This window comes from Cherax quadricarinatus, chromosome 34 (assembly GCF_038502225.1).
Source record: "Cherax quadricarinatus isolate ZL_2023a chromosome 34, ASM3850222v1, whole genome shotgun sequence".
NCBI lineage: Eukaryota > Metazoa > Arthropoda > Malacostraca > Decapoda > Parastacidae > Cherax > Cherax quadricarinatus.
The window spans coordinates 608069-624308 of NC_091325.1; the positions used below are offsets into that span (position 1 = coordinate 608069).

A 16240-nucleotide genomic window follows, 5' to 3' on the forward strand; every position below is an offset into this window, starting at 1 on the left:
TCCCCAGGCCCTGATGAACTGTATGCAAGGGTTCTAAAGGAATGTAAAGAGGAGCTTAGCACACCTTTGGCTAATCTTTTCAACATATCACTACAAACTGGCATGGTGCCAGATAAGTGGAAAATGGCAAATGTGATACCTATTTTCAAAACAGGTGACAGGTCCTTAGCTTCGAACTATAGACCAATAAGCCTGACCTCCATAGTGGGAAAATTTATGGAATCAATAATTGCCGAGGCAGTTCATAGCCACCTTGAAAAGCATAAATTAATCAACGAATCTCAGCATGGTTTTACAAAGGGGCGTTCCTGCCTTACGAATTTATTAACTTTTTTCACTAAGGTATTTGAGGAGGTAGATCATGGTAATGAATATGATATTGTGTATATGGACTTCAGTAAGGCTTTTGACAGGGTCCCACATCAGAGACTGTTGAGGAAAATTAAAGCACATGGAATAGGAGGAGAAATTTTTTCCTGGATAGAGGCATGGTTGACAAATAGGCAGCAGAGAGTTTGCATAAATGGGGAGAAATCAGAGTGGGGAAGTGTCACGAGCGGTGTTCCACAGGGGTCAGTGTTGGGCCCCCTGCTGTTCACAATCTACATAAACGACATAGATGAAGGCATAAAGAGCGACATCGGCAAGTTTGCCGATGACACCAAAATAGGCCGTCGAATTCATTCTGACGAGGACATTCGAGCACTCCAGGAAGATTTGAATAGACTGATGCAGTGGTCGGAGAAGTGGCAGATGCAGTTTAATATAGACAAATGCAAAGTTCTAAATGTTGGACAGGACAATAACCATGCCACATATAAACTAAATAATGTAGATCTTAATATTACGGATTGCGAAAAAGATTTAGGAGTTCTGGTTAGCAGTAATCTGAAACCAAGACAACAGTGCATAAGTGTTCGCAATAAAGCTAATAGAATCCTTGGCTTCATATCAAGAAGCATAAATAATAGGAGTCCTCAGGTTGTTCTTCAACTCTATACATCCTTGGTTAGGCCTCATTTAGATTATGCTGCACAGTTTTGGTCACCGTATTACAGAATGGATATAAATTCTCTGGAAAATGTACAAAGGAGGATGACAAAGTTGATCCCATGTATCAGAAACCTTCCCTATGAGGATAGACTAAGGGCCCTGAAACTGCACTCTCTAGAAAGACGTAGAATTAGGGGGGATATGATTGAGGTGTATAAATGGAAGACAGGAATAAATAAAGGGGATGTAAATAGTGTGCTGAAAATATCTAGCCTAGACAGGACTCGCAGCAATGGTTTTAAGTTGGAAAAATTCAGATTCAGGAAGGATATAGGAAAGTACTGGTTTGGTAATAGAGTTGTGGATGAGTGGAACAAACTCCCAAGTACCGTTATAGAGGCTAGAACGTTGTGTAGCTTTAAAAATAGGTTGGATAAATACATGAGTAGATGTGGGTGGGTGTGAGTTAGACCTGATAGCTTGTGCTACCAGGTCGGTTGCCGTGTTCCTCCCTTAAGTCAATGTGACCTGACCTGACTAGGTTGGGTGCATTGGCTTAAGCCGGTAGGAGACTTGGACCTGCCTCGCATGGGCCAGTAGGCCTTCTGCAGTGTTCCTTCGTTCTTATGTTCTTATGTTCTTATATCCGACATAGACAAGGATGTCAGCCACAGCACCGTGTCTTCCTTTGCAGATGACACCCGAATCTGCATGACAGAGTCTTCCATTGCAGACACTGCAAAGCTCCAGGCAGACATCAACCAAATCTTTCAGTGGGCTGCAGAAAACAATATGAAGTTCAACGATGAGAAATTTCAATTACTCAGATATGGTAAACATGAGGAAGTTAAATCTTCATCAGAGTACAAAACAAATTCTGGCCACAAAATAGAGCGAAACACCAACGTCAAAGACCTGGGAGTGATCATGTCAGAGGATCTCACCTTCAAGGACCATAACATTGTATCAATCGCATCTGCTAGAAAAATGACAGGATGGATAATGAGAACCTTCAAAACTAGGGAGGCCAAGCCCATGATGACACTCTTCAGGTCACTTGTTCTATCTAGGCTGGAATATTGCTGCACACTAACAGCACCTTTCAAGGCAGGTGAAATTGCCGACCTAGAAAATGTACAGAGAACTTTCACGGCGCGCATAACGGAGATAAAACACCTCAATTATTGGGAGCGCTTGAGGTTCCTAAACCTGTATTCCCTGGAACGCAGGAGGGAGAGATACATGATTATATACACCTGGAAAATCCTAGAGGGACTAGTACCGAACTTGCACACGAAAATCACTCATTACGAAAGCAAAAGACTTGGCAGACGATGCACCATCCCCCCAATGAAAAGCAGGGGTGTCACTAGCACGTTAAGAGACCATACAATAAGTGTCAGGGGCCCGAGACTGTTCAACTGCCTCCCAGCACACATAAGGGGGATTACCAACAGACCCCTGGCAGTCTTCAAGCTGGCACTGGACAAGCACCTAAAGTCAGTTCCGGATCAGCCGGGCTGTGGCTCGTATGTTGGTTTGCGTGCAGCCAGCAGCAACAGCCTGGTTGATCAGGCTCTGATCCACCAGGAGGCCTGGTCTCAGACCGGGCCGCGGGGGCGTTGACCCCCGGAACTCTCTCCAGGTAAACTCCAGGTAAACTCCATGGGGAAGTGGAAAAGAATCTTTCCTCCGTAAGCTATGCGTGTCGTATGAGGCGACTAAAATGCCGGGAGCAATGGGCTAGTAACCCCTTCTCTTGTAGACATTTACTAAAAAAGAGAAGAAGAAAAACTTTATAAAACTGGGATGCTTGAATGTGCGTGGATGTAGTGCGGATGACAAGAAACAGATGATTGCTGATGTTATGAATGAAAAGAAGTTGGATGTCCTGGCCCTAAGCGAAACAAAGCTGAAGGGGGTAGGGGAGTTTTGGTGGGGGGAAATAAATGGGATTAAATCTGGAGTATCTGAGAGAGTTAGAGCAAAGGAAGGGGTAGCAGTAATGTTGAAGGATCAGTTATGGAAGGAGAAAAGAGAATATGAATGTGTAAATTCAAGAATTATGTGGATTAAAGTAAAGGTTGGATGCAAAAAGTGGGTCATAATAAGTGTGTATGCACCTGGAGAAGAGAGGAATGTAGAGGAGAGAGAGAGATTTTGGGAGATGTTAAGTGAATGTATAGGAGCCTTTGAACCAAGTGAGAGAGTAATTGTGGTAGGGGACCTGAATGCTAAAGTAGGAGAAACTTTTAGAGAGGGTGTGGTAGGTAAGTTTGGGGTGCCAGGTGTAAATGATAATGGGAGCCCTTTGATTGAACTTTGTATAGAAAGGGGTTTAGTTATAGGTAATACATATTTTAAGAAAAAGAGGATAAATAAGTATACAAGATATGATGTAGGGCAAAATGACAGTAGTTTGTTGGATTATGTATTGGTAGATAAAAGTCTGTTGAGTAGACTTCAGGATGTACATGTTTATAGAGGGGCCACAGATATATCAGATCACTTTCTAGTTGTAGCTACAATGAGAGTAAAAGGTAGATAGGATACAAGGAGAATAGAAGCATCAGGGAAGAGAGAGGTGAAGGTTTATAAACTAAAAGAGGAGGCAGTTAGGGTAAGATATAAACAGCTATTGGAGGATAGATGGGCTAATGAGAGCATAGGCAATGGGGTCAAAGAGGTATGGGGTAGGTTCAAAATGTAATGTTAGAGTGTTCAGCAGAAGTTTGTGGTTACAGGAAAGTGGGTGCGGGAGGGAAGAGGAGCGATTGGTGGAATGATGATGTAAAGAGAGTAGTAAGGGAGAAAAAGTTAGCATATGAGAAGTTTTTACAAAGTAGAAGTGATGCAAGGAGGGAAGAGTATATGGAGAAAAAGAGAGAGGTTAAGAGAGTGGTGAAGCAATGTAAAAAGAGAGCAAATGAGAGAGTGGGTGAGATATTATCAACAAATTTTTTTGAAAATAAGAAAAAGTTTTGGAGTGAGATTAACAAGTTAAGGAAGCCTAGAGAACAGATGGATTTGTCAGTTAAAAATAGGAGAGGAGAGTTATTAAATGGAGAGTAAGAGGTATTGGGAAGATGGAGGGAATATTTTGAGGAATTGTTAAATGTTGATGAAGATAGGGAAGCTGTGATTTGTGTGTAGGAGTGAGGAAGAGCCAGTTGTGAGTGTGGGGGAAGTTCGTGAGGCAGTAGGTAAAATGAAAGGGGGTAAGGCAGCCGGGATTGATGGGATAAGATAGAAATGTTAAAAGCAGGTGGGGATATAGTTTTGGAGTGGTTGGTGCAATTATTTAATAAATGTATGGAAGAGGGTAAGATACCTAGGGATTGGCAGAGAGCATGCATAGTTCCTTTGTATAAAGGCAAAGGGGACAAAAGAGAGTGCAAAAATTATAGGGGGATAAGTCTGTTGAGTATACCTGGTAAAGTGTATGGTAGAGTTATTATTGAAAGAATTAAGAGTAAGACAGAGAATAGGATAGCAGATGAACAAGGAGGCTTTAGGAAAGGTAGGGGGTGTGTGGACCAGGTGTTTACAGTGAAACATATAAGTGAACAGTATTTAGATAAGGCTAAAGAGGTCTTTGTGGCATTTATGGATTTGGAAAAGGCGTATGACAGGGTGGATAGGGGGGCAATGTGGCAGATGTTGCAGGTGTATGGTATAGGAGGTAGGTTACTGAAAGCAGTGAAGAGTTTTTACGAGGATAGTGAGGCTCAAGTTAGAGTATGTAGGAAAGAGGGAAATTATTTCCCGGTAAAAGTAGGCCTTAGACAAGGATGTGTGATGTCACCGTGGTTGTTTAATATATTTATAGATGGGGCTGTAAGAGAAGTAAATGCGAGGGTCTTGGCAAGAGGCGTGGAGTTAAAAGATAAAGAATCACACATAAAGTGGGAGTTGTCACAGTTTCTCTTTGCTGATGACACTGTGCTCTTGGGAGATTCTGAAGAGAAGTTGCAGAGATTGGTGGATGAATTTGGTAGGGTATGCAAAAGAAGAAAATTAAAAATGAATACAGGAAAGAGTAAGGTTATGAGGATAACAAAAAGATTAGGTGATGAAAGATTGGATATCAGATTGGAGGGAGAGAGTATGGAGGAGGTAAATGTATTCAGATATTTGGGAGTGGACGTGTCAGCGGATGGGTATATGAAAGATGAGGTGAATCATAGAATTGATGAGGGGAAAAGGGCGAGTGGTGCACTTAGGAGTCTGTGGAGACAAAGAACTTTGTCCTTGGAGGCAAAGAGGAGAATGTATGAGAGTATAGTTTTACCAACGCTCTTATATGGGTGTGAAGCATGGGTGATGAATGTTGCAGCGAGGAGAAGGCTGGAGGCAGTGGAGATGTCATGTCTGAGGGCAATGTGTGGTGTGAATATAATGCAGAGAATTCGTAGTTTGGAAGTTAGGAGGAGGTGCGGGATTACCAAAACTGTTGTCCAGAGGGCTGAGGAAGGGTTGTTGAGGTGGTTCGGACATGTAGAGAGAATGGAGCGAAACAGAATGACTTCAAGAGTGTATCAGTCTGTAGTGGAAGGAAGGCGGGGTAGGGGTCGGCCTAGGAAAGGTTGGAGGGAGGGGGTAAAGGAGGTTTTGTGTGCGAGGGGCTTGGACTTCCAGCAGGCATGCGTGAGCGTGTTTGATAGGAGTGAATGGAGACAAATGGTTTTTAATACTTGACGTGCTGTTGGAGTGTGAGCAAAGTAACATTTATGAAGGGGTTCAGGGAAACCGGCAGGCCGGACTTGAGTCCTGGAGATGGGAAGTACAGTGCCTGCACTCTGAAGGAGGGGGTGTTAATGTTGCAGTTTAAAAACTGTAGTGTAAAGCACCCTTCTGGCAAGACAGTGATGGAGTGAATGATGGTGAAAGTTTTTCTTTTTCGGGGCACCCTGCCTTGGTGGGAATCGGCCAGTGTGATTAAAAAAAAAAAAAAAAAAATATTGAAAGATATCATTAATTTTATCTTAAGTATACAATTTAACCTACATGTCTTGCTTTTATTATTTTTTCTTGATGAATATGAATAATACAACAAAACTAGACAGTCTCCTGCTGTACATCTCCAAGCATGTACAATTTAAACTGTGGGTAGATGCCTGTGTATAGTACATTAGTATGGTTGGGGTACATGTTACCAACATTTGCAAGACTGGTCATTGGTTTTTGCAGCATATACATGTACATGTCATGCTGGATGTGCATGTTCAATTATATTTACCCAACTTTCGAGATGTTGGGTAAAAAATTTACCTGCAGTCTTTCTACGTGTCATTTATTTTTATTTTTTTTACCTTGGTACTTATGTGGTTAGTCATTTTGTTTCTAAATGCTTTATTGTGTAGAAGGTACAGTGGTCCCCCGGGATATGATATTAATCCGTTCCTGAGAGCTCATCATATGCCAAAATTATCAAAAGGCGAATTAATTTTCCCCATAAGAAATAATGGAAACCAAATTAATCCGTGCAAGACACCCAAAAGTATGAAAAAAAAAAATTTACCACATGAAATATTAAGTTTAATGCACACAAACTGAAGAAGACATGCACAGTTTGTAGTACTCTACTAACAATAGAATACATGACACTTACCTTTAATGAAGATCTGGTGATGATTGATGGGATGGGAGGAGGGGAGAGTGTCGAACTTATTGTTTAGAAGGGGAATCCCCTTCCATTAGGACTTGAGGTAGCAAGTCCTTTTCTGGGACCCCAATGGAAATAAGTCACTCTGTCTGACTTTTTTGGGTTATCCTAGGTTCTCTACACATATGCTGCTATGTACGATAATTCTCTGTAACTGTATTTGTGTATACCTGAATAAACTTACTTACTTACTTCCCTTCTTCTTTTAATGCCACTATGACCAGCTTGAGAGTCACTGGACCTCTGTCGCACAACAAATCTGTCCATAGAGCTCTGTACCTCCCATTTCTTTACGATTTGTCTAAAATGGGCCACAACATTGTCATTGTAATAGTTACCAGCACGGCTTGCAATAGCTGTGTTAGGGTGATTTTCATCCATAAAGGTTTGCAGTTCAACCCACTTTGCACACATTTCCTTAATTTTTGATGTAGGCACAATGGATTCCACAACTGGCATAGGCTTCTCAGGGTTAGCCCCAAACCCTTCAAAATCTTTTTTAATTTCCATACTAATTCTCACCCTTTTTACCACAGGGTTGGCACTAGAAGCTTTCTTGGGGCCCATGGTGACCTATTTTGCAGAAACAAGCACCAAAAACACTGTGATAATATGGAATGTACCGAATGTATGCTTAGATGCGAGCACGCTTGCTGGCTTGTAAACACTGGCACACACGGGGCAGTTCAGACCACACGTGGACACGTCTCAGATGAATCGTGTGTGGCGGGTTTTTTAACGAGTGGCGAGGCAAAATTTTTGCGTTAAAATGTATCGAATACCGGATTTATCGGATACCGATGCCATCAAATACCGGGGGTCCACTGTATTTCTTTGGTTAGTATTAGGTTGTTGGTTCATATTCACTTCAATATATTACAGTATTAGTTTATCTGAGGCTGAGATGATAAGTGTAGTATTGTCTGCACAAAGCACTGGTTCCTGAGATGCAGTTAGTAAGTTATTAATACATTAAGTAGGAATAATAGATGACTCACACTGTCTTTTGATTTTTCAGTGTGTTAACTAGCAAATGTCACATACGGTCATATGTTAATCACTGATGTTGAGGTATTGTATCAAGAAGAATGTATGACTTCTGAGCATATAATGCTCTAAATTGGCAAAATATCATTCAGTAGTCTTGTCATTGACTCACTATCACCACAGAGGAGAAGGATATTATGATGAACAGTATCAAATAATTTTTACTGCTCAATAAACCAACATAATGTATATTCATTATTTTCAAGCAATTTGCAATATGTCCTCATTATTATAATAGCAATATTTATATTCATATCTCTTGGTTATAAGCATTAAGGCTATATTATTCAGTTAACTCTGCTTAATAAGCAGCTGGTGATGATGCTGTTTCTGCAGGCAAGACCATAGCTATGTTGGACAAGCACGTACTTCCTCTCTGAGCCACATGGCTCACTCTGATAACTTAGCTTTCCCTGGGTGCCAGTAATTTGAAAAGGAATCCTGGCTTTTCCAGTTACTTGTTTTACTGAAAATTTAGTGTTATCTACTAAAATAAACAAAATGTTTTTATGCAACTCACTGTACAAAAAAAATATGCATTGAAGAGTGTACTTGTACATTCTTCAATACAGTTATGTATATAAATACCATGTTTAATTTAAATTATTATTTTTTCCACAGAAGAATCGGCTTATAGGTCTGAAGACCGTCTTGGCTCGAACGAGCGAGAAGAAAAATCTGGAGGAACAGCCCTGGAAAACAGCTCTGGAATGGGAAGTCAGCTTCGAGAGATCCTGCAGCAACATTCAGGACCTGGAAGCAGCAGTGACCGTAGATGTGGAAGCTATTCTTCTGGACTAAGCTCTAATAATTCCTCGAGTGGGGATGACAACAATAACAGTAGTCGACTATACAAGTTCAAATCAAATATGAAGCATAGGTTCAGTGCTGACCTGGAGCAGTCGCACCAGGTCAGAAAGAAGCGAAGAGACTCTGAATCTTCTTGTGGAAATTATACTGACTGTGAAAAAGACAGAGTGACTCCCACAGGCTCTGTGAGTCTCTCACGACCAACCTCATGCCATGAGGGATTTTCTCACGACTTGAATAAGTTACTAGATGAGTGTGACAGTCCGATGCTTGATAAAAATCAAAGATCTTTAACACCTACATCAAAATGTGAAAATCAAGGTGGTAGAAGTTCACCCTGCAGACAAAGTGTCAATGTTTGTTCTAGGGTAACTGTACCAATTTTTGCTCTTAACCAGAGTGGAAGTTTTTATGTACCTTTAACCATTGATAGTACTCTTATTGCTCCTGCCATTGCAGGATTGTCAAATATATCACCTGTTTTGCACCCAATATCCATCAATGTTAACTTCTGTGGTTCTTGTCCAACAATAACTTCAAATATAGTTAATCCAAATCAGGGTAACTTTACAGGAGCTTTAATATCAAACTCTCATCAGTCGTTAGGGAACAGACTTTCTCATGCTTCTCGGAATTCAACACTGAATAGTTCTGAAGGCAGTGTTTATAATGGACGACCTCACACTCGTGTTGTTGGTGATCGTAAACGCCTTGAGATTCAAAGGCAAATTTCTCAGTTTGAGGAACAGTCTCCAAGTGTATCTAATACAAACGATAGTGTTGAGAAGAGAGAGCCAGGAGACCTAGAAATACGGGAAACAAGCGATATGAGAAAGGATCACTATCGGCACTCAGATCATCAGCAACGAGACATACCCCATGACCCTCCCTGTATTGATAATAAACTTGACACAAAAGACACGAAAGATAAGGGTCATGAAATAAGAGACATGCGAAATGCACATAATTTACGTGATATCAGTGAAATGTGGGATATTCGTGATCCTGCACAAATGGTACGGGAATTTATTGATACAAATAGTAATTATACAAATAACAGTGCATATTCTCGGACTCATGCACACTGGGGTACTGCATATCATAATCAGTCCAAAAATTAGCAATGTAGCTCAAGCAAGATAATGATCTACTGTAGAGTGAGCATTAAGTGTAAACATTTACAAACAGTTGGTGGTCTTAGAATGAATTTTAATAGTTTGAAATAATATAACATTTGAAATTACTGCAGTCAATGCAAGTTATAGAAATTGACTACAGTTTATGTGTTGCAAAAACTATATTGTTTATGACTGAGTTATAGCCACATTTATTGTGAAAAATATTTATTCTTAGTGGCTATTTTGTGAAAACAAATAAATAGAGAGTTAATGTTAAGAAAATTTCAAACTACAATCATAAAAATACAATGCTGAAATGATGTATATTGCAGGTGAGATTGATCTGTGTTTCAATATAATAGTCTTGCTCAATCATGATTAATGTGGACAACAGTATAGTTTCTCTGAAATCTTAGCCATCATATTTAACAGTACCTGAGTAATATACCTAGATGTATGTGGTGAAAGATAGTTCCAATGTCTTGTTAGGAAAGTCAGTGATGGAGAGTTAGGACTGGCTCTGTTTTAAATAGATTAAGAGTTCGATATACAGTATAACCCACCTCAAGAGTCAATCTTTCATCCAAAAACTGTCTCCCCAAGCTATACCCTTGGACTTAGTGTAGATACGTAAAAAGATTACTGAAAAATAAAAGAATTTGTGAATACTATAGTGAAGTATATATCCAATTGCTGTATGATTAAATTATATGTTAACAAGTCTGGCTGACCAGGCAAGTAGCAAACAAGACTGCCCTAGAGCCTGGAGTAGGAAAACTCTCAAAATCCATCAAAGGTAAGGTAAAATCTAGAAGCTTTCAATAATAATATCTCATAGTAAAGAAGAGCCAAAGTAAATATGGAAAAAGTGCATGAGGCAGCACATAGATGATACAGTTCTTGTGGAGATTCTGAAGAGATGTTGCTAAGGCTGGTGAGCGAGTCTGCAAGGGTGCATAAAAGATGGAAGTAAAAAGTGAACACAGAAATGAGCAAGGTGATGAGAATAACTAAAAAAAATTAGGCAATGAAAAATTGGATATCAGACTGGAAAAAGAGCATATGGAGGAAGTGAATGTACATATTTAAATATATGTAGCAGATGTGTTGGCAGATGGGTCTGTGAAAGACTAGGTGAACCACAGAATAGATGAAGATTCAAAGATAGGTGGAGTGTTGAGGCATCTGTGGAGAGAAAAGTTTATCTATGGAGGCAAAAAGAAGATACTGTACCAAAATATTGTGGTGCTGACCCCTTTTATAGAGGTGTAAGACATGAGCTTTAAACATTACAGTGAGGACACAGAAACACAGGAGTGACTCTGGTACTACCATAGGAATGTACATTATACAATGTGGGAGACAATAATTAGTAGGGGAAACTACTTCATCAGTGAAAATTAAAATCTCATGAACATAGCATACTTGCATTCACAATGAACATCTGTTTACCACAAGAACAATTGTGGAGAACTGATGAACCAGAATGAGGGCCAATTAGTGATTTATGAAAGCAACCAATGAAGGTGAAGTGCATGGAAGCTGCCAAAACTGCTACCACCAACACAATTTCATAAAAATCCATAAGCTACAGGATTTCCAAACTCTTAACCAAAAGGTTGTTACCCTCATTAAAATCAGCCATCATGTAATATTAACTGATTGCAACCTGCCCTTGTTATATATGTACAAGACTTTTTTTTTTTATAGGTTACTCTGTCTCATTAGTGAAGAAGCCACTCATTGCAAGCTACTGCCATTAATACATGTCATGAACTGTACACAAGTGTCTTTAGTAAATCTCTGTCAGTTTGTGATGACATTCATGAATGCTAGGTGGTAAATCTTTCAGGAAAGAGTATACCTTCACAATATTGTGTTTAAAGGAATCAGAAGTAAAACAATAATTCTTGATAGTGAAGCACTGAGACTGTCCGAGACTGCCCGTGACCTGATACAAAATGTTCTCGCCTCACATACTGAGTGCCCGTGATTTGATCCCTGACCAGGTGAAAACACTGGGCATGTTTCCTTACATCTGCAGTCCCCGTTCAACTAGCAAGTAAGTTGGTACCCGGGTGTTAGCCAACTGGTGTGGGTTGCATCCTAGAAGACAAGACTGAAAGACCGCAATGGAAATAAGACAGACAGCCTTCTTTCAACACACCGGCTGTATCCCACAGAGGCGGGGTAGCCCAAAAGGAAAAACAAAAGTTTCTCCTTTCACATTTAGTAATATATACAGGAGAAGGGGTTACTAGCCCCTTGTTCCCGGCATTTTAGTCACCTCTTATGACACGCATGGCTTACAGAGGAAGAATTCTGTTCCACTTCCCCATGGAATACAGACAGTCTTATTTCCATAATAAGACAGTTCTCAATGACACAATGACTTTCTTGGGTTATCCTGGTGGCTAACCCTCCAGGTTAAAAACCCAAACAAAATCTTATCTAATCTCCAGTAAAATACAAATATATGTATGTATTGAATACTGAGAATTTTCCTACCAAAAACTTTTGTTTAGTGGTAAAAATATTTTTGAAGATTTTTAAAAATATTTTGCTTGGTGTTTACTGGTAAAGTGATGTCTCGTATAATAGGAAACTGTTTAACGTTTTTAGAAAATCGTGTACTAGTCTCAACTTTTTCTGGGGTGTACTGTTATCCAATGCTCTTTTCTGCTTAAGGTGCTTCAACTGCAATATTAGTAGCACCAATAGTCTTTCTCACAATGGTATATTCCTCTTCAACATACTACATGTATATTCACTGGATATACACCCATGACTAACTGTCAAGTTCCCACAGCTGTGTAATATCACCACCACTACATGTTACTTGATTCTCACTCATTGATCTTAGTGGGACTTCCTCTCCTCATTATTTGCACTAAATAGCCTAAGACCTAAATGTAGTATGCATGTGTATGATGATAGGCACAAATATACACAAACTGTTATGAAAGGAATTAGTTATTTTTTGTGGATTCCTTCTTCCATAGGCCTACTGAAGTATGACAAAGTTAGACAAAATTTTGTTCGTTTTTTTATGATGGAGGGTTAGCAACCCAGGATAACCCAAAAAAGTCAGTGTCATTGAGAACTGTGTCTTATTTCCACTGGGGTCAGCTAACACCCAGGTACCTACTTGCTTGTTAAGTGAACAGTGACAGCAGGTATCAGGAAACACGCCCAATGTTTCCACCTGGCCGGGGATCAAACCGTGGACACTGCATGAGGCGAGAGCATTGCCTACCTGGCCACAAGCATTAAATAATTAGATTGTCGAATATAATTTTCATGTCTCAAATAGAAGTTTAAAAACAAAATTGTCAGAAAAGAACTAGCAAATGAGTTTGAAGAAAGAAGAGTACAGATAAGAGCTAGCAGATTAATTGTCTATCATAATAAAATGTGAGAAGCTAAGTATATTTATGGGAAAGTAACAAGGTCAGTAGATTACATGATGATGTTATTGCTAGACTAAAGCTGGACTATATGTAAGTTTATTCATGTACAGGTACACATGAATAGTTACATAAATTATCATACATAGCAGCATATGTGTAGATTACCTAGGATAACCCCCCCAAAAAGTCAAAGTGACTTATTTCCATTGGGGACTATAAGTATCTCTGGCAGTATGGTTTGCATTTACCTGGAGTTTACCTAGAGAGGGTTTTGGGAGTCAACGCCCCCGCAGCTCGGTCTGAGACCAGGCCTTGTGGTGGATCAGGGTCTGATAACCAGGCTGTTACTGCTGGCCACATGCAAACTGACATACAAACCATAGCCTGGTTGGTCAGGTACTGACTTTAGGTTCCTGTCCAGTGCCTTCTTCAAGACAGCCAGAGGTCTATTGGTAATTCCCCTTATGTATGCTGGGAGGCAGCTGAACAGTCTTGGGCCACAGACACTTATTGTATTGTCTCTAGATACTCGTGGTACCCCTGCTTTTCATCGGGGGGAATGTTGCATCTCCTGCCAAATCTTTTGCTTTCATAGGGAGTGATTTTCGTGTGCAGGTTTGGCACCAATCTTTCCAGGACCTTCCAAGTGTATATTATCTTGTATCTCTCTCGCCTGCATTCCAGGGAACACAGATCAAGGACCTTCAACCGTTCCCAGTAATTTAGGTGCCTTATCGTGCTTATATGTGCCGTGAAAGTTCTTTGTACGTTCTCCAGGTCTGCAATGTCGCCAGCCTTGAAGGCGCCGTTAGTGTACAGCAGTATTCCAGCCTAAAGAGAACAAGCAATTTGAAGAGTGTCATCATGGGCTTGGCATCCCTAGCTGATGACACTCTTTAAATTGTTGTAGAGATGTCAATAACATATAATGCAAAGTGTATGGACAGAGACAAGGCCATATACTGGAGCATTGTATCTCAGTGTCCAAACATTTAACCTTCCTGAAACACATCCATGCACACCTTGCAAGACATAGCAAAACACCTCATTGTTAGTACATACTGTATAATAATAATAATAATAATAATAATAATAATAATAATAATAATACATATATCTCTACATGTACATGGTATGTTAGGTAAGACACATATGCAACAGTTAGGTATCTTTATTTCGAAACCTCCCAACATCTGCGTTCTTACCTCTAATATTGACCTACGTCTCACCTCCTGGCGCTATATAAGGCTCCATCCTGTCACTTCAACTCCATATTGTTTCAGACTATGGAACAATGCTCTTCTCCAGACTGAGGGACTGACCACCTCAAAACTTTAAGGGTGATGGACTGATTACATCGTCTTCAAGTCTCTCTGCTTCTATCAACTTTTCTGTACTCGACTGAAGAAGCCTACTGTGTAGGCGAAACGTTTCGAAGTAAAGATACCTAACTGTTGCATATGTGTCTTACCTAACAACCTGTTGGTATTTTATACCATTTTAATGTTCAATGTACATGGTATACAGGCCATGGCTGACATCAATGATGTACAACTACATAGAAAGCCCCTTGTTATGTTGAGCATTTAAGGCAAATTGGGTCAATTTTGTCCCAGGATGCGACCTACACCAGTCCACTAAACACCCAGGTACAAATTTTATAATAAGATTTTTGAAATTTTGAGACTATCCACATTTGCATGTCACTAATGAATGAACTGCTAGCTCCCTTTTTCTTAACAAGGGAGATATTAATAAAGTACTGAGGGTGTCAAACCAGGTAAGAACCAGAAATAATGGATTTAAGTTGGATAAATTTAGATTTAGAAAGGACATAGGTAAGTACTGGTTTTCTAAGTTGTAGATGTGTGGAACATTCTTCCCAGTAGGGTGATAGAGGCTAGGACCTTGGGTAGCTTTAAGAAGAGACTGGACAAATATAAGAGTGGGAGGGGCTGGGTTTGATTGGTGTCATTGGGTACGGGAGTTATTTCTTGGGTAGCTTAAGGTAGAGGTCGTTTTGATAAGGACTGTTGCATATGTGTCTTACCTAACAACATAAGGACCTGCCTCACATGGGCCAGTAGGCCTTCTGCAGTGTTCCTCCATTCTTATGTTCTTATAATGAGATTTTTACAACATAATGACTAATGGAAAGATACATGAAATTTCTTGAAATTGTATATGAATAATATATTCGGTAGATTAACACTGGGAAAAAAAAACTGTAATAGAGAATATTAAACGACAATACCATGATAGTTTTAAAGACGAAACTGAGGTATAAAAATGAATCAATTTAAACTTTATAATCCAGTTGTTTTGAGTTATTGCTCATGAGCAATAACTGATCCTGTGAGCAACAACACTAACTACCATCACCACCTCTTCAACCATCATCTTCACATAAATACTATTTAACTGTGTCAAGACTTACCTGAACGTTGGTGTGTCATGCACCAGACCTGCATGACGTCCAGTGTTGGTGTGTCATGCACCAGACCTGCATGACTTCCAGTGTTGGTGTGTCATGCACCAGACCTGCATGACGTCCAGTGTTGGTGTGTCATGCACCAGACCTGCATGACTTCCAGTGTTGGTGTGTCATGCACCAGACCTGCATGACGTCCAGTGTTGGTGTGTCATGCACCAGACCTGCATGACTTCCAGTGTTGGTGTGTCATGCACCAGACCTGCATGACGTCCAGTGTTGGTGTGTCATGCACCAGACCTGCATGACTTCCAGTGTTGGTGTGTCATGCACCAGACCTGCATGACGTCCAGTGTTGGTGTGTCATGCACCAGACCTGCATGACGTCCAGTGTTGGTGTGTCATGCACCAGACCTGCATGACGTCCAGTGTTGGTGTGTCATGCACCAGACCTGCATGACGTCCAGTGTTGGTGTGTCATGCACCAGACCTGCATGACGTCCAGTGTTGGTGTGTCATGCACCAGACCTGCATGACTTCCAGTGTTGGTGTGTCATGCACCAGACCTGCATGACGTCCAGTGTTGGTGTGTCATGCACCAGACCTGCATGACGTCCAGTGTTGGTGTGTCATGCACCAGACCTGCATGACGTCCAGTGTTGGTGTGTCATGCACCAGACCTGCATGACGTCCAGTGTTGGTGTGTCATGCACCAGACCTGCATGACTTCCAGTGTTGGTGTGTCATGCACCAGACCTGCATGACG

At 40.5% G+C, this 16240-nt stretch overlaps 1 protein-coding gene and 1 long non-coding RNA gene across 3 annotated transcripts in view; one reads left to right on the plus strand and one right to left on the minus strand.

Moving 5' to 3' along the window:
• Window positions 1-10302, plus strand: part of LOC128693678 (transcription factor cwo) — a 106998-nt gene extending 96696 nt beyond the window's left edge. For both annotated transcript variants that reach the window (XM_053783460.2, XM_053783459.2), the window contains one exon: window positions 8327-10302. In XM_053783460.2, coding sequence (XP_053639435.1) covers window positions 8327-9636 — 1310 coding nt within the window. In that variant the 3' untranslated portion in view covers window positions 9637-10302. The remainder of the gene's footprint in view (window positions 1-8326) is intronic.
• Window positions 1-15631, minus strand: part of LOC138853580 (uncharacterized) — a 134842-nt gene extending 119211 nt beyond the window's left edge. Inside the window, exon 1 of the long non-coding RNA XR_011392745.1 lies at window positions 15481-15631. This is a non-coding gene — a long non-coding RNA (uncharacterized lncRNA). The remainder of the gene's footprint in view (window positions 1-15480) is intronic.
• Between the last annotated feature and the right edge of the window lie 609 nt (window positions 15632-16240).